Source organism: Chenopodium album, chromosome 16 (genome assembly GCF_948465745.1).
Source record: "Chenopodium album chromosome 16, dcCheAlbu1.1, whole genome shotgun sequence".
Lineage (NCBI taxonomy): Eukaryota > Viridiplantae > Streptophyta > Magnoliopsida > Caryophyllales > Amaranthaceae > Chenopodium > Chenopodium album.
In genome coordinates this window covers 48,603,893-48,626,426 of record NC_137849.1, presented here as the reverse complement: position 1 = coordinate 48,626,426, position 22,534 = coordinate 48,603,893, and the positions used below count along the sequence as shown (strand labels likewise).

Here is a 22,534-nt window from a genome sequence, read left to right as displayed (position 1 = left end):
TTGTCCCACGTGTAACGTAAATGGTGTGGTGACCCACCAGTGTATTAAAAATGCGTCATCATCATCATAATACCAATTGAGCTTAGAATAGGCCCACTTCTGACGCATGTTTCAAACTCCTACCAATCACCACTTTCATCGGACGGGAGTGCAGCACGCCACGTCTGTCCATTACATTGTACTTAATTCTATTTTAGGCCTTTTTGATTTTTGATTTTACTATGTAGCATTTCTGTTAACTTTTATTTGCAATAAAATAATATTGGTAGAATTTGTTATATGCATTTGGGTATATTGTATACCTAATTAATTTAAGGTTAGTTTTTACTTTTTATTTAATGATTAAATGAAAAAACAATCATCAAAATAAGTACAAAATATCTATAAGTATCCGGTACACTCGGGTGTATATAACAATCTCTTGCATTTTTGTTTGTGAGATGTTAAACATTTGTTTTAATTTGTTGGAAAATTTAAATATCAATTGCTTGTAGGCTTATATTGTACTTCCTTCGTTTTTTTTTTTTAGTAAAGATTAGTTTTGTTTAGTGAACTATATTTTAGTTGTTAAAAGCCAACAACTATATAAGATAAACATCATGACCATTTTCTGTTAAAAAAAAAAAACATGACCATTTTCATGAAAAAAAAAACCAAATAAAATAAGGTGTTGTTTGGTTGATATGGGATTTTATTTCCCATAGACAATTGCATTTCATTGGAAATAAATTCCCACATTCAATTTTATAGAAATTGCATAAATTTGTTTGGTTGCTATAAAGGAAATTTGAATTCATGGAAATTTCGAGTTACCAAAGGGTCTTGGTAATCTATTTCCCACATTTTGTAGGAATTGAAAATTCTCATGAATTTGCAATTCCTACATATTTCATTTTTTATAGCCAACCAAACAAATCCCAAATTTCTAAATTTCCATAATTTTTCAATTCCCTCATTTTTTTGTTCAATCAAACAACGCCTAAGTATATATAACTATTTCGAGGTATTGCATATTTGCATAGACAAATTAAGTCAATAGTTCATAGTTTTTACCTTTTCAATATCATATGTAGCAAGAGCCAAAACCAATGCACAGTAAATGAACCGTACAATACTACTCCGTGACATATCAACTCTTAAAACTAAAGTTATTACAATTTATACAGATATTTCAATAAATATTTGCTACATATCAACGTTTTAAATGGATGTAGATTATGTAATCATAATTGACACACATTTTTAGAGTTTTTCTTCGTTATTGTTGTCATTATATTCTACTCTCTCCGTCCCATAAAATAGTTTCTGTTTTTCTATTTTGAAGATCTAAAATATTATTCCTATTTCTATTTTTAGATGGTATATAAAGATCATTATATCCTCATTTTTTTAAAATTTATTCATCGCACTTTCTAAATTACCCATGAATTTTGCACATGCCTTGTATTTATTTTTCACTTTATCTCTCTAACTTTTGTCTATAAATATACTTTTTACTTTTATTTATGTAATTCATTCACTTTTTCCTTTCATTTTTAATTAAATACTGTGAAAAAACACAAACAAGAATTGGAGAGTAGTTAAATTGTTAATACGAAGTATGTTATATTCCTTACCGTACTCTACATTTACAGTAAGTAAATTTGATTACGGATTAACCCAGCAATTTAAATTTAAAATTTACCCGCAAAAAGAAAAAGAAAGGCCAAAAATGCGAAATTGGTTAGCTAACGTAGCAGCTTTAAATAAAAAAGTAATAAAAGACGCGGCGGTTCAAACAGACAGGGTGACGTGTGATGCAGATGCAGGGTCTTACACGCAACTAATTATGGGGCCCAGTATGACGTGGACCCTAAGCATTTTGAAAAGCAAGGGGTGTTATTTTTTCTCATCAGATCTCACAGATCTGCATATTGGGGAATCTTCTTCATTTTTTTTTTGTTAGAATTTCTACACGGTTGAATATTCAAACCTATTTTACACAATTGTCCTTAACTTTTAGCGTATTTATACTTATACCCCTAATTGAAAGAAGTATAGAACTGCATGCATGTCTATTGGCCCATTAGATAGGCTTCTTACAATATGTTAAACATGGCCATGAAACCCATATTTTTATAGGTGATCAAAATTGACACGGCCGACACGATTAGAAAATTGACACAAACCCATTATTTTTTTTGCGGGTTTGAACACGAAGTATTATGTCAAGGCCTGGCAGAACCCGATTGGTTTTTTTTTTTTTTTTTTTTTTTTTTTTTTTTTTTTTTTCTTTTTTACTTACCTCTAATATTTTATTTATTTATTTTAAAATTGACATCTTATCTTTAGCATGTACTTAGGGCCTGTTCTCTTCAGCTTATTTTCAGTTCAGTTTTAATAAGTTCAGTTTAGTTCTGATCTTAATTTCCTTGTCTTATAAAATATTCAGTTCACTTCAGCTTCAATAAACTCAGTTTAGTTCAGCTCAATTCAGTCAATCAGAACAGACCCTTAGTTTAAGACTATAATGAATGAAGATCATAAAATAGTTATTTAATGAAAACTAAAGTTAGTGAGTTTATGTGAGGTAAATATATTTTTATAATGGTGGTCTCTTCTTATTTATGATAATATGTTAATGCTAAAATGATTGGAAGATCAAAGTATGTCAATTATTTTGAAAGTGGACTGCATGTAATTGCATCAATTCTAACTAGCACATTCTATAAGAAAAAGGAAAGAGAACATTAAAAACGTGACACTATATACCCTTCTAAGATTGTAGAGAGATGTGTAAAAAAAAAAAGAAAAAAAAGATTGTGGAGAGAGAAGGGAGTAGGGTCATGAAAGGACAATTTGAGGGACAATATAGTCTTATAGTACTTACTAATAAGAAAACAATATAATTACTCTTTTATCTATTACGCTTGTACATTTTTTTTTACATTCCTCATTTTAATCGGCATATTTGTCAATGTTGAAGTTCGACTACGGATATACAGAGTATTAATGATTAATGTGTACTCTCCCTATTTTTAGTTATGTATAACATTTTAACCGATAATTTGTCAATGCATAATTTTGACTAACTAACCGGAATAGCTGCTAAGAAGATAAGCTTCAAGAGCGAAACTGGCAATAGAATCTCGATGGAGGCTACCCCGAGATGCTCCTATCATTAGATATCTAATAATATTTTAATTATTCATAAGTATTAATTATAAAAAGTTGATATTTGAAAACTATGCATTAAGACGATTCTTAATATGATTCTATTTAGTTTTAAGTGTAAAACAAAAACATTGGTTATACGTGTGCATGTGAAAGTTGTCAAAGGCAAAGTAGGACACTTAAATAAATACAGATGGAGTATAAATTGTAAAAATTTTATTTTGAAAATTATTAAGACGATTTTAACAAGTTTACTCTTATATATAATGCACAAATATTGTCAATGTGTTGCATGTAAATGGTGCAAAAGACAATTTTGAACACTTAAATAAAAACAAAGAGAGTAATTTTATGATATTTTTATATAAAAATACGAAAATTATATAGAAACGGAGGAATTACTTTGTTCAATTGAGAAAGATCTGAAAAAACTTAACCAACAAACAATTTTTGTCGCAAAACCAATTATATGCTCGGTAAAAACTAAAAAAGTCATGGAAACAAAACTTTGTGGTCTTGCTAAATGGTTCATATCTTGTGTTGGCATGATGTCACATGTACGAGAGCATTGCTTTAATGTGTTATTATGAAGCTCATAAAATAATTTGCGGTGAAAGACGACACACTATGGTAGTCTCGTAAACACTCATCGGTCATCCAATCATCCATCACAAGTGGCTAGATATTATAAAGTTATAGACAAGATCTAGTAGATCGAAATATTAATTAATGTTGGGCCCAAGCCCAACTATTACAAATTTACAATATTAGTAATTAAGCACAAAGTTAGGCCTTCTAAAAGTACTATTTTTAGAAATTAAGCACAAAGTTAGGTCATCAAAGAGAGAATAAATTTTTAGTTCCTATTCCTAATTCTTACTTAACCTTTTTATTTTTGTAAAACTCTTAAAACAACCCCTCCAAATTTGTATGAATTGCAATATTGCATAGACATCAATACTTTATCACGTTATTCAAAATGGATTTGTACGCATAGACCAATTAGAATAATTTGTTACTTTTATAATCTCAATCTTCGCTAATCAGAGTAAGGATATATTTTCAATAACGAGCATAAATTAAACTATTGTTGTTTAAGACATGTATCAATCATTTTTGAACAATTTATAATTGTATTAACAGCTATTAATTTCAGACGGAGAGAACACAAGCATTTATAAGCTCATGATGATTAAATTTTTGAAATTGAGATGATTGGCAATGCAACTTGAATGATGCATAAAATCCAAGAGTTTAGGATCCATAAACTCGGAGAAAAAATCTAGATCGAGGTAAACTCAAAAACATGTCCAAGATTACCATTCACCTATCAATTATCATCCACCACGAGACCAAAATTCATGGTACCAAACTACCAGTATGTTTTTGTGGTGGTCCACAGATTTAAAGTTACATAAGATAATAAAGAAAAAATAAATTGCAGGCATGCTAGCAGAAATAGTATCAAAATTTCAATTGATCACAAAGCATGCATATATTTAGAAGTGCTTCTATGGTCCTTACCATCATTATTTTCCTATGGGTAACATAAATTTGTTAAAGCCCTAGATATAGTTGGTTCTTTGTCACATAACATTAGTCTTTGGTCTGTTTTAGGCACGATAATGGGTCGCGTGTTGGTGGTTGTGGTGGTGGTAGTGGTTGTGGTGGCGGTGTTGAGGGCCGGTTTTTGTGAAGGTAAGTGTGATATAGAGGGAATATTTAACTTTGGGGATTCGAATACCGATACTGGAGGTTTCTTTGCTGCATTTCCATCTCAAAGAGGGCCGTCTGGGATGACTTTTTTCAAGAAACCTGTTGGTAGAGCTTCTAATGGAAGGGTCATTGTTGACTTCTTAGGTAAGTTCACTAGATTTGTTTTAATATACAAATTATTAAAATGTAGACTTAAATTTAGGGACTTCATGTTGTAAAAGGTATATGAGAAATCTAAAGCTTAAGGTGTGAGTGTAACTATTTTTAGGTACATCCGAGTGTATAATAAACATGTTCTCTGTATGTATTTTTTTTTTTTTTTTTTCAGCACAAGCTATCGGGATACCATTTGTAAGCCCGTACTTGAAGTCAATTGGAGCTGATTACAGACATGGAGCAAACTTTGCAACAGCGGCCTCTACAGTAAGGCTGCCAAACACTTCCTTGTTTGTCACCGGTGTCAGCCCTTTCTCTTTGGCTATTCAACTCAACCAAATGAAGGAGTTACAATCCAGAGTTCTTGAAATTTCCCACTCTTCTTCCACTAATGGTAGGAATATTATTATTTGACACTTTCTCATGACTCATTATATTTCTTTTTCCCAATATAACAACTGTACTCTAAAAATAATCGTAGTATCACTTAAATATGTACTACGAATAATGTAAGAAGTTTAAAGGAACAAAGGGAGTAACAACATTTGATATTAATGTATTAGTAGAATTTCACGTGTCATATGTTATATTGAGTGCTAATTAAAACTTTTCTGCTAGTATCAACACCTCTTCCTTCAAAAAGCATATTTAGCAAAGCAGTCTACACATTCTATATCGGCCAAAATGACTTCACTGGAAATTTAGCAAACCTTGGTATTGGTGGAGTGAAGCAGTTTTTACCTCAAGTAATTTCTCAGATTGCTTATACCATCAAGGTCAGCCCATTATCTAATCTTTTTTTGGGTTTTAAGGCCCATTTACAGCAATTTGTAATTGGGCCATAGCATCATGCTCAATTATCAGGACTTAGGCCCAAGTACAAAGCCCAATTACTACTTATTTGAGATTTAATTCAATTCTGAAGTATATGAAATTATGAAATGAAATTTCAGGAACTATATGGTATAGGAGGAAGAACATTTTGGGTGCTTAATCTAGCACCAATAGGTTGTTACCCTGCATTCTTGGTGGAGCTCCCACACAAAAGCTCGGATATCGACGAATTCGGTTGCATGATCTCCTACAACAATGCAGTGAAAGATTACAATGACATGCTCAAGAATGCAATCCAACAAACCAGAGGAGTTCTCCGTAATGCTTCCATTATCTATGTGGATACTCACTCTGTATTGCTTGACCTCTTCCAGCACCCTACAACTTATGGTATTACTCAATTATGCTATGTTAAGTTATTATGACTTAATTATTTCCAACTTAACTCAAAAAGTGATTAGAGAGATTATGGATTAAAATGATTAATTAAGTCATTACTCTATATATTATGATTAGGTGTCATGACAAGTCATATTATGATGGCTAAGTAGATAATGAGTTAGATTATGAATTATGATGATTAAGGCAGCTAGCAATGATCAGTGTATAATTAATTATTGAGGAATATAACCTATGATAAGTTCATGGGAATAAAGTAAGCTTGCATCAGCTAAAATGGCATTAATCTTGTTGATCTCAATCATGAGCATGACTTCATAACTACCAAATATATAATCACCTGTCTTTTTTAAGAATCAAACAATATTGATCAATCATTTAGGATATATATGATGTTATAGACAGGGTTTGATCTCTAAGGTATGGCTTCTAAGACAGACTTTACCAAGTAAACTAGCTAATAATCTAACTTTCACCTAGTTCACCTTGATGTAACTACTTTACAAATTGACTGATACTCTGTATATTAATATCACTTTCTAAGAAATGCTTGTAAATGTTTAATCATTATAATCACATTATTAAGCAAACAACTATTCTTAAATCAAACTACTTTGTAGATAACCCTACCTTGAGATAAAAAAAGGAGCTTTTCTTTTTCTTTTTTACTTTGAACTTTGGTTAATTAAATAAATAAATTATTAATCTTCTTTTAATTATGACAATAATTTCCTATAATTGTCATGTGTAACAGGCCTGAAGTATGGAACTAAAGCATGTTGTGGTCAAGGGGGTGGACCTTACAATTTCAATCCTCAGGTATTTTGTGGGAACACCAAACTCATAAATGGAAGCACATTAACAGCAACAGCTTGTGAAGATCCTTGCAAGTACGTAAGCTGGGATGGCATACATGCTACTGAAGTCGCGAATAAGCTTGTCACCTTATCTATTCTTAATGGCTCTATATTCGATCCTCCTTTCCCTCTAAATCGCGTTTGTGACCTCCACCCTATTGGATAAATTGCATGAGCTAAACTGGCCGTTTCTTAGATTAGTATTAGTAGTAGTACTAGTTATGTCTGGCCAGATAAATTGGTGCATTATTATAAATAGCATCAAATTGAATTAGCAATAATGATGAATTTGTGTAGTACAAATAATCTTTCCAAGATTTGTCCTTGAAAGTTGTTGATGGATTTAAATATTTATTGTCAACATGACTAGTTTATTTCACCATAATTATTCAAAATCATAGACTAAGTGGACAATAATATGCTTGTCTCCTTTTGAAATTTCCAGATAACTTCTTTGGTGCATATGCTGTAAATGATGGGTGTATTCTACCAAACTGATTATTTTTGTTTTTGCTAATTAAGCTGCCGGTTTTGGTTCGATTAATATACTTATCATGAACATAATGAATGATGGATTGTTAAAGAATCTAATCTCTTTTCATAATGCAAGAAGATCAAAGGAATTTCACAAGCCAAGTATAACAGTAATCAGCAAGTTTAGGCAAAATTAACCCTCTTTTTAATACATATGAACAATTGTACATGCTAAAAAAATTGTACATGTATTAAAACTACACTAACATATAGAAGAAACAAATATAATAAAAATGAAACTCAAACTTACTATTATCAATCTTAAGGAGCAAAGTCATTTTCAAGGACTGCTTGAGTTCTAGAAACCGGGGCCAAAGGAAACTTACTATTGCCAATCCATTTTGTATTAAGAGACTCACTCTTCTCCGATGTTCTTTCCATACTTTGAATCTTTCGCGAACTATATGTTTTGTAACCAAGTACTAAACACGAAGCTAACAACATTAAACCAACTAGTCCACCCGTGAATCCAACCACCCACCACACCCACAACGCGATGATTTTCTTCCTTTCTTTTCTTTTGTGGCCTAGAGAGGATGGGAACAATGGCGAACCTCTAGGTAAAGGCGGAGATGGAGGTGAAGATGATATCGAGTCATTAACTTTAGGCATTGCTATAGCAAAATGCCCTACACCTTGTGACAAACAAACATTAGGCCTTAACATATCTCCCAACTCAACTAAACCACTCAATGGATCAAATCTAACACACTTTTTAAGCTTATTTTTTACATCATCACTATTATTTCTCCCTTGTAATAAAACTTCCCCTTGAGAAAACTTCACCTTAATTGACTCCCCTACTAATAAGGTAATATTAAGCCTTTTTGAGCTCGTTCCTTCACTAGAATCCGATGCATTATACACCGCGAATCCAATAACTTTTGTAAGAAATGTATAACCAGGTAATTCATAGTATTGAGATGATAAATTCCCCAAGTTTTCATACATGATTTCCAATCTTTTCACATAAGGTGTAGTGGTTATTTTTGGTGGTATATCAAAATTACTTGAATTTACACCTTTACTCCATAAAGCACTTCTCCTTAACCTTAATAGTGAGACTTTCATATCAGAAAAATTAGCAGGAAGTGAAATGTTGTACAGAACACCTGTGTGAGGCTTTTTGGGTAATGATTTTGTGGAGTAATTATAAAGATAATCATCTATATAAGTAGGATTATTATCACTAATGTGTGTAATATTGTTTATGGCTAAAGAAAATGAAGGAAAAAATGATAAATTTAAGATCATGATCACCCATATAGTAGAGATTGCATACCAGTTTATGTTGAAATTATCTGCCCACATTGCTTCTGATCTTACATTAAGATTAATTACTCCATAATTAATGTAAAAAGATCATAAAGTTTCAATCTTTTTCAGAAAATCCTCGGGTTTCTGTGAATAAAGATGAAAAAAGATTGGATTTTTGCTGGTTTATGATCTGAATCAGAAAAAAGATGAGAACTTTCAGAAGTGGGATTTATAACAATGATAAAAGTTTAAGACTTTTTATTAGTGAAAATAAGATGAAAATGGAAATTTGTATGCTAGAAAAAAGGAAAAAGGGAATGGTTGATGAAAAATGTGATAATTAAGGAAATAAAAATGGAAGTAAAATGACACTAATAAGTATAATTACGTAGAAGAAGGGCCATGCTAGACTGTCAGCACCAGAGAAGAAAAAGGGGTGCTTTTTGAGTTGTTCAAAATAAAGGTTTTGGTTTTTATTTCTTGACACTTAGTCAGCGAAGAATACGGACGTAATTTACCAACTAAATAACATTTTTTTCAATAAAAATATGATAATGGTTTAGTTTTAGGTGTTTATAGTAGTTTATATATATGGATTTGTATAAGTAGGTTGGTACATTTTATAAGTTTATTTGGTAGATGACGAGGAATAAGAGAATATTGATGATGATGTACTAATTGTAGCTTTAATCATTGGTGGATGTGTTAGCATTTTGGACTGATAGTTTATTAGTGCTACGTATTGGGTCTACAAATTACGTATGCACATTTGAGTGGACAACTCCAAATACATTCTCACAGAGGCATTAATGCATTATGATATTATGGAATATGTAGTAATAATGTATGAATGTGATAAAGAGTATTTGTATAGGATTATAATGATATTTTTCAATATGTGAATATTTAAATCAAGTGTTGAGTAGTATAAAGAATGTTTTACGAGAAGTATGTAGTTTGTTATTTGGATACCCATGACCATTCTTAATGCTTAGCCTCTTTGTAGACGGATTTCAACATGACAACCCTAGTTTCTATTCAAACTCTTGTCATTATTCTAATAACAAATTCTTTAAACAACTAAGTTTCTATTACTTCTTAGTTCATTAATTGGCTATATATTTTATTTCAATTCTATTATTATTTATGGAATATATTGGAATTTTGACATGTTCTTTCCATTTTATATTTTGTTAACAATTCTATTAAAATAAAAAAAACTGCTCCAATTTATAGTGGGACTATTTCAAAATTATTGATATGAAATCTAATAAAATTTCTCTAATGTTATTTTGATATAAAATTACCATAATATAATTAAAATATAATTCAATCATCCATCATAATTTGATATGAAATTTTAGAGCTTGATAACCATGTTATAGAAAAACTTAAATCTTATATTAATACAGTATTAGATTTTAGAGCTTAATAACCATGATGATAGAGGAGATAGGTTTTTAGTACACACATGGGAATAAAGGTTGTTTGAATGAGAGTTTTGTTTGAGCCAAAAAGAGAGATTTGACTAAGTACAAACCTCATGTGAAAATCTTTAATTAAGAATGGATTGAAACATTAGTTTGAGTCGAAAAATTAATTGTAAGAGCGTTTTAGAAAAGAGGTTTGTAAATGATGTTGTAAACTATTGTAGTGTAGTATTTTATGTGGTCAATTTACTACCTTTACTTTCAAGGATTCTTAAAAATTTATGTAGCAGTATTCCAATGTTAGTTCTTATTAGCTGATTTACACAAACAACTAATACAACTAGATAGCTAAACCAAATAATCAGCTACCAACTAATACAAACAACACTTAACAATTATAACAATAATTTCTAATCATGTTTTACAATGTTGACGTGTTGAAGGTGATACTGTGCTAGCTAATTAACCTAATTTAGTTGGTTAAAGACTTTTAAAGCGTACCGAAATCAAATCTTGTCTACATCATTACCCCGATTTCAAATCTTGTCAACTTAATCTATAGTACTGTACAATACAAACCCACAAAACCATTTAGCTAAAAATTTTATGTTTTGGAATGTTGTTTAAATACTTTTAAGAAAGTAATTTAATCAAGTGAAGGAGAAGTCAAACGTGGATTTTGAGATAGGGAGTCACCCAATCAGGAGGCCTCATCACTCCACGTGTCACTCAACAAAATCAGTTTATTCAATAAACAAAAAATAAATAAAAATCTCATGGATATGCTACGAATGGTGGAAAACCAAACTGAACAAAACCCCAATTTGAAATAACCAAATTTCAGCGAAATTCAACAAATTTCTCTCCCATTTTCAAGCACCAACCTTTTATTTTTCTGGAGAGAAAAAATAGCCTGAAAAATTGGTGGAGGAGGTTAAACAATGGCAGCAGCAGCTTATGCAGGAACTTCATCTTCAATGGCGGCTGCAACTACTGGGTTGCTTCTACGTGTCCACGCTAACCACTCTTCCCGCTTTTTAGCGTTGCCTTATCTCCCTCCTCGTTCCTCTACTTCATCTTTGAGGATCTTCTCCAACAATTTGTCTGGTATTTTTCTTTGCGGCATTTCGTCGAACACCTGGTCTGTCTTGTGCAAGTTTTGCCTTTTTAACTTATGGTTGTTGTTGTATTAGTTTATTTGGGTTTGATTATTAGTATGTAAGTATAAGGGTAGTCCGATTGAATGAGTTGAATTTCAAAGTCATTGTCTTTGAACTACAAATGTTGACTGTTAAGATAGTTACTAATAGTATAACAATGTAATTTGCAATTTGCAACCCTGAAAGGATAAGAATTGGGCGGTTTTGTCGTGTTTCTTCTTATATTCCTTTGAATTAACTATATTTTTCCAGAATTAATCGCAGAATTATTTGTGGGGATTGAGTGATAAGGAAAGCTTGGCAATTTGTAATAATTTCTTAGACTTGCCTTAGTTTTGAGGACTTTAAAATCCCATATTATTGAGCTATTGAAGTGTTCTTAATCATTTAGAGGTAGAAGAAACTTATCATATTGTTATTTGTGGAAATTGGTACAAGACCACAAATTGAGTTGTAACCTAATTTTATCCCCAAAGTAAAGAGATTCAAAGCTATATAAGAACTTTATGTTAGCTTAGCTGGGATTCTAATGGGGAATCTCAATTCTGGTCAAAGGGTGTGCCCATAGGTCTTTCCTTCATAAATAGAAGGGTTGGATCCTTGCATCCTTATGCGATGGTGCGTGAAGCAAAAAGGAAAGACTAGTTCAAATATGAAGGAATTGTAGTTGAGGTTACCTATTAATTGTCCATTGCTGAGAAGATCTAAAATTAGCCTCTTAGCCAAGCCTAATTTGTTGAAAATGGTGGCAAATGCAATTTTTACGAACAATTGTAAATGTCTTAGTTGTTATGCTGCCATTACCATTTGCAAGCTGTAGGTGTTCAATTATGCGTGGTTTTATCTCTAGCCTGACAGTGCCATGAATTTTTTTGTGACATAAAAATTGTAAATTATAGTGATGAACTCAAGGTGAGGACCTATAAACATACTCTGTATGAATTAATATTTATCAACTACGGAGTAATACTTATTGTGATGGGTAAGAATATATGAAAATTGTGTACGGAGTATTAATATGTGGCTAAGAATCAGTAAAATGGTAAATATTCACGCATTCTGGTGCAAGTGTGTTTGCCTCCAATGTGAGCTTTATCTGGATTATTTTGCTTGTTAATTTGTTATTGTCTTTCCACTGTCTACTTATTAGTGTCGGAGTTCCTTAGTTCTTGTAGTTGTGCACTATGTATTTCCTGAATCAGAATGTCTAGCAATTGATTTTGTGTCGGGAATGTTGATACTTACATGACCCTTTTTCTTTATTTTATTTTATTTTTATGTCTGATCCTTTGCTTGGTTTTCTAAAAATACTTAAATACATCTATAGGACTATTGCATACCTTACCTATCAGCTTTCCTTATTCCTGTAATTCTAATGCAATGTTGGTTAAATTCACTTTTAAGCTGTACTTACACTCCTTAATATATCTGTAGAGTCCCCTTGGACATTGTCTTGGGGACTGAGTGAGGACTCTAAGGTCAAGTAGAACTAGTGATATTTTTATATTGGACAGATTTCTAAAATTTGAAACCTTTTTGTTAGATGTGTTTCTACATTCTTTGGTCGTGGTTGTAAAATGTTTGAATTCTGGCAGTCTGGCTTTTTTCGCTGCTTCCTTGCATAGCTGGTACTGAGCCAGTTTTTCTTTTTTAATTACTGCAGAGTCAAGAAGGTTTTCTTCCCTTCAGGTCAAGGCTTCCTCAACAGAAGATACTTCAGTCGATAGCTCTGAACTAATTAGTGACCTGAAAGAGAAGGTAAGTGTGACTAATGACCTCAAATGAAATGCCCACTGCTTTTGTTTTGTCATTGGCCTAATTTTTTATTTAACTTTTGCAGTGGGATAAACTTGAGAATAAGTCCACAGTAATTATATATGGTGGTGGGGCATTAGTTGCAGTTTGGATATCTTCCATTCTTGTTGGTGCTATCAACTCTGTTCCTCTGGTATGTGATCTTTTCTGTTCTACTATACCCCTTCTTGGATCTGTCTTCTTGGAATCTAATTATGTTTTGCAGTATTTGGATTGTGTCAAACATCAAATTATCCTTTCCGAATATATATATCTCGAACAGTATTCTCCCTCTATAGTATCTGAATTATATTGCACCCTCCGTATTTGACGAACCATTAAGAAAAATCCCGTTTTTTATAAGTTTTAAGAGTAATTGATTTCAGAAACAGTGTGCCTCGAAGTTCTTGCTATGTTTCTTTGGTGTTTTCTCTTGAGTTGGCTGAACTCTTGCCACGTATTTACCTAATTAGTGATCCAGCTGATTTTTATCAAAGAAAAATTCAGTTCTTTCTTTCTTTTTTCTTTTTATTATTTAGCCAATATGAGGTGCTCTGTGAATAGACGCTAACTCGCTAAGTTTATTTTTGGGTTTATTAAGATGAACTGAATAGGTTCATTTGAAGAACAAATTTGACAGATATCTTCTGTTAATTAGCATTTTTGAAAGTATGTTTGATCCATAATTTATATGTTTGATATCATCAGCTTCCTAAGATCATGGAATTGGTTGGGCTCGGATACACTGGATGGTTTGTTTACCGATACCTTCTTTTCAAGGTAATGTTCCTGTTTGTTATTTTCTGTGTAATGAATTTAAGCTGCTTAGTTTTGTTATCTTTCTGAACTGATTGAAAGCAATTCTCCTATATTTGTATGTCCAATGTTCGGCTTCAACCCCGGTACCCTTCTTTCTCTGTTCAGCTAAAGAAAAATAAATAAAGCCTAATGCCCTACTATCTTTAGTTAACATCATCTCATATGAACCTTCTGCTTAGTTAATGCTCCTGCCTTTCTCGCATTACTTAGTTAATGCAAAGAACTTGCGATCTACTGATATTTGATCCCTTGTGCTACTAAACCTGCTGGCTGTATATTGGTGGATGTCTTTCTTATAATTATTTTCTACTTAGCATATAAGAAATAGAGGTCTTTAGGATGATAAAAGCTGCTATTCAGTTTTTTTATCTGTGTCAAAAGTCATTTGATGATTTTACTCACAGCTTGATCTTTATGCTAAAAGCTAAATGACACTGACCTTTTTATTGTCTTGTTCAGTCTAGTAGAAAGGAACTAGCAGAAGACATCGAATCATTGAAGAAGAAAATTGCTGGAACGGAGTAGAATTACACGTAGCTACATCTGACTAGCAATATTGCAAATTCGGTTCTTATCCATGTTGTATTATAGGCCATAGAGCTACTATGTATTCCAATTGCTTCTGTCTCCAGTTTTAGTATTGGAATGTTGATATGGATAAATATACATGCTATTTATATAATTCAAGTGGCTTTTTTTTTCCCTCTATCTATGTTGTCCTCTGGCTTCCCACATTGCGAATCTGCATTGTTATATTTGCACTATTGAGGACAATTGTTGTTGACGATTTGTTAACGCCTGCAAGATTAAGTTCATTTAACTGCTGGATTCCTGGTGCTTTACTAGTTTACTGGTAGATTTGGTAGAGGAAAAAGGGATACTTAACAAGAAATGGTTGTATCCTCGAGTGAGTTAACTTATCAATGGTTACTGTTTTTTTTTTTCTTTTTTGAGAAAACAATCAATCATATACATTAAGGTATGTGCACATTCATACACTCTTGATGAGGCAATAACCAATGCTCTGAAAATGAACTTCAATTATCAATTGTGAATTGAGAATGCTCATTTCATTTGAATTAAAATAATAACATATGAATAATCCGTATTAAATACAAAAAATATGTATATCATCCCTGGTCTAGTGTCACAATTATTATGCAAAACATGGATTTAGGGCACATAAGTATAAAGTCATGATGTACATTTATAAGAAAGGAGAATATAACTCGAGTTTTTTTTTTAGGGAAAACAATATAACTCGAGCTTTTAAATTTACCCGATTTGAGAAATTGCCAATATGAAAATTTGAAGCACTACTAATCAACAACTCTTTTTAATTTTTTTTTTTTTTTTGAGGAAAAAAAAAAAAAAAAAAAAAACTCATAATTGTGTGTTTAATAATTTCTAAATTAGTTTGGAAAATATAAAACCCACCTATTTTAGAAGAAGAAAAAAAACAGATACTTCGTTGACCCGGAATCAAATTCGGGTAATTCCTACCCGAAAAGACACTCCCAAAGTCCGAAATTCCCAAACTCAACTTCTACTTCATTTTCTCTTTTAAGAGAAGAAAGCTAAAGGAGTGGTGCGACTGTGAATGCAGAGGTTTTGCTGGGGTTTAACCATTCCAGCTCAACTGCCGACGAAGGTAAGCTGCTCCGTCTTTCTCTCTCTTCTTCTTTATCAATGCCCATCTTTAATTGTTTAATCCTATTCTAATTATTCAATGAAATGGATGAACTAGCATTTTGTTTCACTTTTAATAAGATTATAACTTTGTAATTGAAATCCATTTTCTGTTAATTTCAATTCTCACATTTCTTTTAATTGTATATGCTCATTATAATCTATTAGCATCTGATTTGAGATTTATAAGTCCGGTGTGTTGATTGATAGAATATAGAAGACAATATTTTCTTTGTGGGTATTTTAGATTATAGAAAAAGTTAGGATTTTTGTGAGATTTTACATCATATTTGTTGATATAAATTGAATTTTTATTGTGTAATCAGGTCTGTCTTTAAAACCCACCTTCGAAAATCAAAAGGAACTGCATATCTTCAGCTTAGGATTTATAGTAGTTGGGAAAGATGTTTAGGGTTTATGTTAGTAAAAGATTGACCAGCTCTGATACAACTATTGGGAGCTTAAGCCACCAATTTTTGCAACGATGTTCTGTGAGTGGTACTGCAAAAGGTAAAGGAAAGGTTAAGGCAGCGCAGGAATTGAAGAAGAAATCTAAGAAGGCGCCGAAGAAAGGAGCAGTAGCAGACACCGGAGGGGGCCGTAAGTCCGGGTTGGCTGCTGAACTTGAAGAGATGGCCAAAAAGTGCTTGAATTCTCCAACCCCAATTAGGTTTTTGAAGCCTAAGGAGAGGGCGCGTGAGGCGGCTCGTGAGAAATTAGGGCTTATAAGCAAAGAGCGCCAGAGGGAGATGGATATATTGAAGAAACAAGCCAAAGAAGGAACTGGTTTTGAGAAACCATCAATGATGGGTACCCCCGGTTTGGATTTGATTTCCCTGGGTATAGTTGATGCTGATGCCATTCCAAAGTATGAGCTGACAGTTGAAGATGGTCGTCGACTTGCTAAAGAGTACAGTAGGGTTTTGATGAGAAGGCATCGTGCGAGGCAGAAGGCAGAGACTACGCTTCTGAGATTGAAGAAAGAGGCGATTGAGGCTTTGCCTGAACCTTTGAAAGCGGCAGCTTTGGTACCTGATATGGCTCCATTCCCTGCAAATCGGTTTATGGCTACACTGACACCACCAATTGAAGGGTATATTGACAAAATTAGGGAGGCGGCTGAAAGGACATCTGGGAAGGCAAAGCTCAGATGATTTTTGTTCAGGTATTATATTACCAAAATTTTATTATGTTCTGCATTTTTTTTGACAGTTGACTGATGATCATGGACATACTAGCTAATGCCTGTGTTTTATCGAGTAATTTTCTATGATGGTAATCCGTTACTACTCTGTATTATTGGGCATGTGTTCTTTAACTGATTTTCTTCACTTTTGGAATACATGGTTAGAACAATTGCTCCAGCGAAGTATTTGTTGCTTAACTTTTAACTAAAGAAGTGAATGTTTTTTAGAAATCTATGATGATTATGTTTTGGGCATTACAGTTAAGAACCTATGCATAATACCATGATTATATCTGGTAGATTCTTGTGTTTGCATATATTACTGTGTCTTGCTATCTTTGTACTTCACTTCTTCTAGCAACCAAAGTGGGTAGTTGCTGCCCCTTACAGACATTATTTCATAAATTAGCAAAAAAAAAATTATGAGCAGGGATATAAAGCTGCGCTTAAAGTCTAATTTAATAAAACAGTGAATCATTATCACACTTTACCCTTCATGTTTAAATAATATTTACTTTAAAACTGGTAAAGTTATGCACAATGACTACATAAAGGAGATAATAATAGGTTTTGGAGGCACTTAGCTGAAGTTGAACCATGAATGTGAGTTGGGAAAGATATAGTTTCATAAACCTGTGTAACAAGCATCATTTTCCTTTTAGGCTTAAAGTGAAGAAAGAAATTGGTCTGAAACTCAGAAAATAGATGGTGATAGTAAGGAATGGAAATTACATGTTCAATTTTTTGTCTTTCACACGGCATGCCTGGGCTATAGGGAAAAAAGAACTGATGATGAGAATGATGGGATTAGAGAGTGGTAGAAGGGATGTATTATAATGCTAGGGAAAGAGGAAATGGGATGTATTACAACATTACCCCATTCCTCCCATTCCACCTATCACCGCTACCCCATTTTCCCGTGTAGAGCTATACTTATCACACATTTCAAACAGTTTAAAAGGAAAACTGTGATATTGCAAAATATAGTAAGTAGAGACTAAAATGGTTAAATACGGTTGCAAACCTCCCTCTGCATTAAAGCAAAACTGGTGGATTTCCTGCAATCCATTATGTACTTAGAGGGTTGTAGAAAGGCTCTTAGATGAGATGTTTTCTTTATGTCTATGCATTAGATTTTGATTACACAAGTGGACTGCACTTGTTGTTTTTAGTATTTGTGCTTGGCATGTGCTTTTAAGGTAGGAATAGTTATGCCTCAACTCTCTAACTAACCTTGTCATATGTACTGCCTATTAAAATCCCCTCTTGAAGGCTACCTCATGCAAGAGCCAAACGGCAGCTGACAATTTTTTTCCATGAATTAGAGGGAAGCTATTACACTCTTGTTTTCTATGAACAAACAAATTAACTAACAATTACTTCATTGTGACTAAAGTCATGAGCCATGTTGTGGTCATTGTGGAACTTACTTGGGGGTTGGAATATCTAGGAGAAAATCTGAGAAAAAACGAAGGGAAGGTTCCTGGTTCCCTGGTGGCATTCCAAGATCTATCATACTGTTCATCTATTTATTTATGACACCAATCCTGAAATTACATCAGGATTCCCAATTATGACATAAAACTCACTGTCAAGAGACTCTTCCAAGCTCAATCTTTAATTTTAAAGCTGAAATAGGAATGATGCCTCAATAAATTGGCCTAATGACCTTAGAGAATGAAGATGACACAAGATACAAGACCAGGTAAAGTCATAGGTCCCACCGAAAGAACCTTTAGAACACTGTCGAAAGATTGGGAACTACATGTGCTAGTTTCTACTGTAGTTTGGACCTGTGTTGCCCTTAGAAATCTCATTCATTCTTGGGACTCTTGTAAGGGCTCATTGTGATTTTCATGCTAAACAACAGTTATAGTTAGATTTTCCTCTTTATAATTTCTCTAAAGCTTGACTGCACACCCACCTACCCACTTTTTAACTTTGTACTCTTCATTCACCTTATAATATCCGTGCCATTTCTCTGTGTAACACTATATTAAGGGGCAGACGGAGTGAAGGTCGTAATTTATGCCCTGAAAAACCTTCCAGGGACACGACAAATCTCAACATTGAGTCATTAGAGGGTTGGAAATTTTGAATGATGTCTAGTATCATAAACACCTAATCCAACTTTTTCTGTCCTAAACAAATGGTGGAACATCTGTAGAAAATTGGAAAGAAAATTGGTCTCTCATGCAGGCATTCCAAGGCGGCTAATGGATTCAATGCTAGTCCTAACTTAGAAGCTTAAAACTCTGGTATTGACCTAGGGAGTGCTCATGCCCCGTAGATCCTATCCTTTTATAGTGACAACTGCCTATTCTTGTGAGGAATCTGATTGAAGCTGCATCTGATCTCAAACCATGATCAACACTTATGTCCATGGTGTAAGAGCCATGAGTCAGTAAGAGAGACATATCATCATGTTGTTTGATGACTTTGATCGTACAGAGTGATATTATAAATTGGCTAATGTTATGAATTGTAGGTTGTTCTACAGATTTAATGGCATCTTCTTTGTCATGCTGATAGAGTCATTTGAGTCAAGTTGCGGACAGTTGAGTCAGCTGTGTTGCATTATAGTGCCGGAGTTGTTGATTGATGTAAACCCAAGATAACAAAGATGACTGTACTAAAACGAGAATACTATCAACATTAATGCTTTCATTGTATTTTTATGCCTCCAAAATTCTAGCTTTTTCTTTTATTTTAACTGACATCTTGCAGATCTCTGTATTTCAGATTCCGATGAAATGGAGCCTCAGACTATTGCGCAAGGCAAGCATTAAGAGTGTACCTGGCTTACGACATTGGAGTTGCAAATTGAATAACTTGGTGCTTATTAGGGATAGACCATTTATCCTTTCATACAGATAATCTTGGTTTCTCTTGTCTTTATTTTGTTACTGGTATATTAAAGTAAGTTTATTTTTTTAATTATTTTTTGCTATAAGAGGTAAGAAGAACATTTGATAGTTGTCAAAGTAGTACCTCAGTTAATATAAATTTGAATTTTGTGGAGTTTGTGCAAAATCGACTGATAAATTTCACAATTTGATTTAGCACTAATTATAACTGTATAAGTAAGCCAGCAATTGTTGGCCATGAAGAACCATATCCCTATACATAAATTTCAAATCACTCCGACATGTTATCTGTATTAGCATCTCTCAAGGATTGCCAAATAACATATGATGATATGAATCCCTTGTTGCTCTACTACGGACAAAATTGACTAACCAAAACTCACATTGTATCATATTTGTTGAGCAAGTTAATCTAAACTCATAGTGTATGATATTTGTTGATCAAGTTAATCTAAACTAGATGACAGGAACAATGTGACTCAATTTATTACATTCATAATTTGCCTAACGTTGAGAACCAATTCATTCTCAACTATCCTCTATTTTGAATTCAACATATCACTTTCACCTATATACCAAATTAAGGCTTAAATTAGTAATTGAATTTTGATAATTATACATTCTAGGCAAGTAAATTCTTTAAATCAATTGAAGATAGGAGCAATATTTTCGACACATACAACTACACAAGGAGGATAGTCTAGAGATGGACTGTATATTTATTGAGCCATCAAATGCCTTGATCATAAACATCAAACAACCACCACTCGAATAGTAATTCACGCATGTAAAGAGATTAGTACATCAATTTCTTTTAATCAAACTCAGAAAATGTAGTTGACAATAAAGGTTCGGCATAAGTAAAATTGCATTTTAAGCAAAACAAACTTAGATTGCTCATATCTTATCAATATCTTCATCCTCAAACTCAATATAGTCTTCACCATCACCCTCTTCGTCCTCATCCATGGTATTACTGATACCTTCGTTAAGCCTGATGTTGTCTGGCAACTCACCATAAGCCTTCAGCAACCTGGCTTCATCGGGCATATACTTCAGGATAACATCGGCCTTGTCATCCTATACACACAAGCAAAAGCAGAGTTAGTCTCAATTGCACAACCAAGCAAACAATCAATCCATCCTCACAAGTACGTATTACACTGTATTACTTAAAACAATTTAGCAAGACAGAACTACACATCTACACTCCAGTCATTGCTTAAAACAATTTAGCAAGACAGAACTACACATCTACACTCCAGTCATTGCGACAAACACACAATCAATAACCGCGTTTAGTGTCAGTTGCACAATCGATCAATCAACCAATTCATTCTCATATGTATGATTACTTGCATTAAAGCAAGACAAAACTCTACATCAGCACTCTAGTCAGTACTGATGGTAATTGCGACGAATATACAATCAAAAAAGAGTTTAGTCTCAATTGCACAACCAATTTAACTTCATATAAGTACGATTAATTACATAAAAGCAAGCTAAAAACGTACCTTTCAACATTACTATAGTCAATATAGATGGCCATTAAACACAGTTAAAATAATCCTCTTTTTTGCTCAATTATTGAATATAATACTAAAACAATCATCATCAATTACAAGCAGACTAGCGTTCAATGGATTGAATTATACCATAAAGACAGTTAATTCCGTGTTAAATTGGCAAAAGCTTTCGTATTTTCCAGAATTTCACCTCTATAGGTTAATAATTTATATTATAACGAACATATAATATAAAACACGTTAAAATTCAACAATAAACTAGCTCGTAATAAAAAAAAAAAAATCAAACACAATTTCTTCTTCTCTTTCAATTTCTTAAATCCAATCAAAATTAAAAACCACCACGGAAAATCAATCAATTCAACAACAACAACAACAACAACCAAACCCATGCCAAAAAAATCAATCAATAAATTGAAGAAAAAATCGAAAAAAAACCTGATAATCACGGAGACCAACGAGGATGATATCACCAGCAGCGATCCAGACTTTCTTATGCATCTTACCACGAATATGACAAAGACGCTTAGCATTATCAATACACATAGCTTCACATCGGCCATTACCAAGCATCCGAAGAACTTGAGCGTATTCCTGTCCATCTTCTTTGAATACAAGTTCTCTCTTTTCATCATCGGCTTCATTCTTACCTCTCTTCCTGTTCTTTCCTCCCTTTCCCTTGTTCTTCGGCATCTTCGACTCTTTCTCTCTCTTCTCTTTCGCTTGAGCTTTCTCTCTCTAACAGCAAACCCTAGAACAGACGGTTCTGATTGATTTGGGTGTTTCTAGGTTTTCTTTTCCCTCTTTTCTTCTTTCTTTCAATTCGGAATTCAGAATAGAAATAATAATAGATGAGGTCGATTTTATTCCTACTTATATTGTTTTTTTAATTTTAATTCGTGTTCAAATCGGATTTTGGGGGTTTATATAGATAGCGTTGAGGCCACGGAGTATCTCAGCTTGGGTCGGTTATGCTTTTTTCTTATTGGACTAGTTCATGGCGGTTTTGTTTGTGGGCTTTTTGGGTCGAACCCGATTCCAAATATAAGAATGTTTAGGCCCGATTTGTTTCACCTTTTTTTCACTTTTTAAAAGTTTAGGATTAATAAATTCAGATGATATTACTTCAACAATAATAAGCTCGGATAAACTCTTAC

At 33.0% G+C, this 22,534-nt stretch overlaps 5 protein-coding genes across 6 annotated transcripts; 3 read left to right on the top strand and 2 right to left on the bottom strand.

The window, feature by feature from the left end:
• Positions 1-4,617: 4,617 nt before the first annotated feature.
• On the top strand, positions 4,618-7,476 carry LOC145585767 (GDSL esterase/lipase At4g01130-like). The gene is made up of 5 exons (XM_081642483.1): positions 4,618-5,013; positions 5,198-5,419; positions 5,644-5,801; positions 5,979-6,249; positions 7,013-7,476. Exons 1-5 carry the CDS (start codon positions 4,779-4,781, stop codon positions 7,279-7,281), a joined length of 1,155 nt encoding a protein of 384 aa, XP_081498609.1. The 5' UTR covers positions 4,618-4,778; the 3' UTR covers positions 7,282-7,476.
• A 434-nt stretch (positions 7,477-7,910) lies between these two features.
• LOC145584476 (uncharacterized) lies at positions 7,911-8,960 on the bottom strand. The gene has a single exon (XM_081641312.1). It carries the CDS (start codon positions 8,958-8,960, stop codon positions 7,911-7,913), a length of 1,050 nt encoding a protein of 349 aa, XP_081497438.1.
• A 2,165-nt stretch (positions 8,961-11,125) lies between these two features.
• LOC145586835 (protein CURVATURE THYLAKOID 1A, chloroplastic-like) lies at positions 11,126-14,817 on the top strand. Its single transcript, XM_081643774.1, has 5 exons — positions 11,126-11,443; positions 13,160-13,254; positions 13,337-13,444; positions 13,999-14,070; positions 14,569-14,817. The coding sequence occupies exons 1-5, from the start codon at positions 11,278-11,280 to the stop codon at positions 14,632-14,634; spliced, it is 507 nt and encodes a 168-aa protein (XP_081499900.1). The 5' UTR covers positions 11,126-11,277; the 3' UTR covers positions 14,635-14,817.
• Positions 14,818-15,664: 847 nt separating this feature from the next.
• Positions 15,665-20,053, top strand: LOC145586833 (uncharacterized). 2 transcript variants are annotated; one of them, XM_081643772.1, is made up of 3 exons: positions 15,665-15,760; positions 16,125-16,963; positions 19,727-20,053. In XM_081643772.1, the coding sequence occupies exon 2, from the start codon at positions 16,203-16,205 to the stop codon at positions 16,950-16,952; it is 750 nt and encodes a 249-aa protein (XP_081499898.1). In that variant the 5' UTR covers positions 15,665-15,760; positions 16,125-16,202; the 3' UTR covers positions 16,953-16,963; positions 19,727-20,053. The 2 variants fall into 2 exon arrangements, with proteins under 2 accessions (XP_081499898.1, XP_081499899.1); XM_081643773.1 differs by having other exon boundaries at positions 19,712-20,053.
• A 494-nt stretch (positions 20,054-20,547) lies between these two features.
• On the bottom strand, positions 20,548-22,261 carry LOC145586836 (eukaryotic translation initiation factor 1A). Its single transcript, XM_081643775.1, has 2 exons — positions 21,816-22,261; positions 20,548-20,931 (listed from the first exon to the last, which is right to left on the bottom strand). The coding sequence occupies exons 1-2, from the start codon at positions 22,068-22,070 to the stop codon at positions 20,749-20,751; spliced, it is 438 nt and encodes a 145-aa protein (XP_081499901.1). The 5' UTR covers positions 22,071-22,261; the 3' UTR covers positions 20,548-20,748.
• Positions 22,262-22,534: the final 273 nt, after the last annotated feature.

Coding starts and splice junctions, on each gene's coding strand:
- LOC145584476 (XM_081641312.1), bottom strand. CDS start 8,960: ATGTGGGCAGATAATTTCAACATAAACTGGTATGCAATCTCTACTATA.
- LOC145586833 (XM_081643772.1), top strand. CDS start 16,203: ATGTTTAGGGTTTATGTTAGTAAAAGATTGACCAGCTCTGATACAACT.
- LOC145586836 (XM_081643775.1), bottom strand. CDS start 22,070: ATGCCGAAGAACAAGGGAAAGGGAGGAAAGAACAGGAAGAGAGGTAAG. Junction 20,932..21,815: donor TTGGTCTCCGTGATTATCAG/GTTTTTTTTCGA, acceptor TTGTGTGTATAG/GATGACAAGGCCGATGTTAT.
- LOC145585767 (XM_081642483.1), top strand. CDS start 4,779: ATGGGTCGCGTGTTGGTGGTTGTGGTGGTGGTAGTGGTTGTGGTGGCG. Junction 5,420..5,643: donor CCACTCTTCTTCCACTAATG/GTAGGAATATTA, acceptor CTTTTCTGCTAG/TATCAACACCTCTTCCTTCA. Junction 6,250..7,012: donor CCAGCACCCTACAACTTATG/GTATTACTCAAT, acceptor CATGTGTAACAG/GCCTGAAGTATGGAACTAAA.
- LOC145586835 (XM_081643774.1), top strand. CDS start 11,278: ATGGCAGCAGCAGCTTATGCAGGAACTTCATCTTCAATGGCGGCTGCA. Junction 13,445..13,998: donor CTATCAACTCTGTTCCTCTG/GTATGTGATCTT, acceptor TGATATCATCAG/CTTCCTAAGATCATGGAATT. Junction 14,071..14,568: donor ACCGATACCTTCTTTTCAAG/GTAATGTTCCTG, acceptor TGTCTTGTTCAG/TCTAGTAGAAAGGAACTAGC.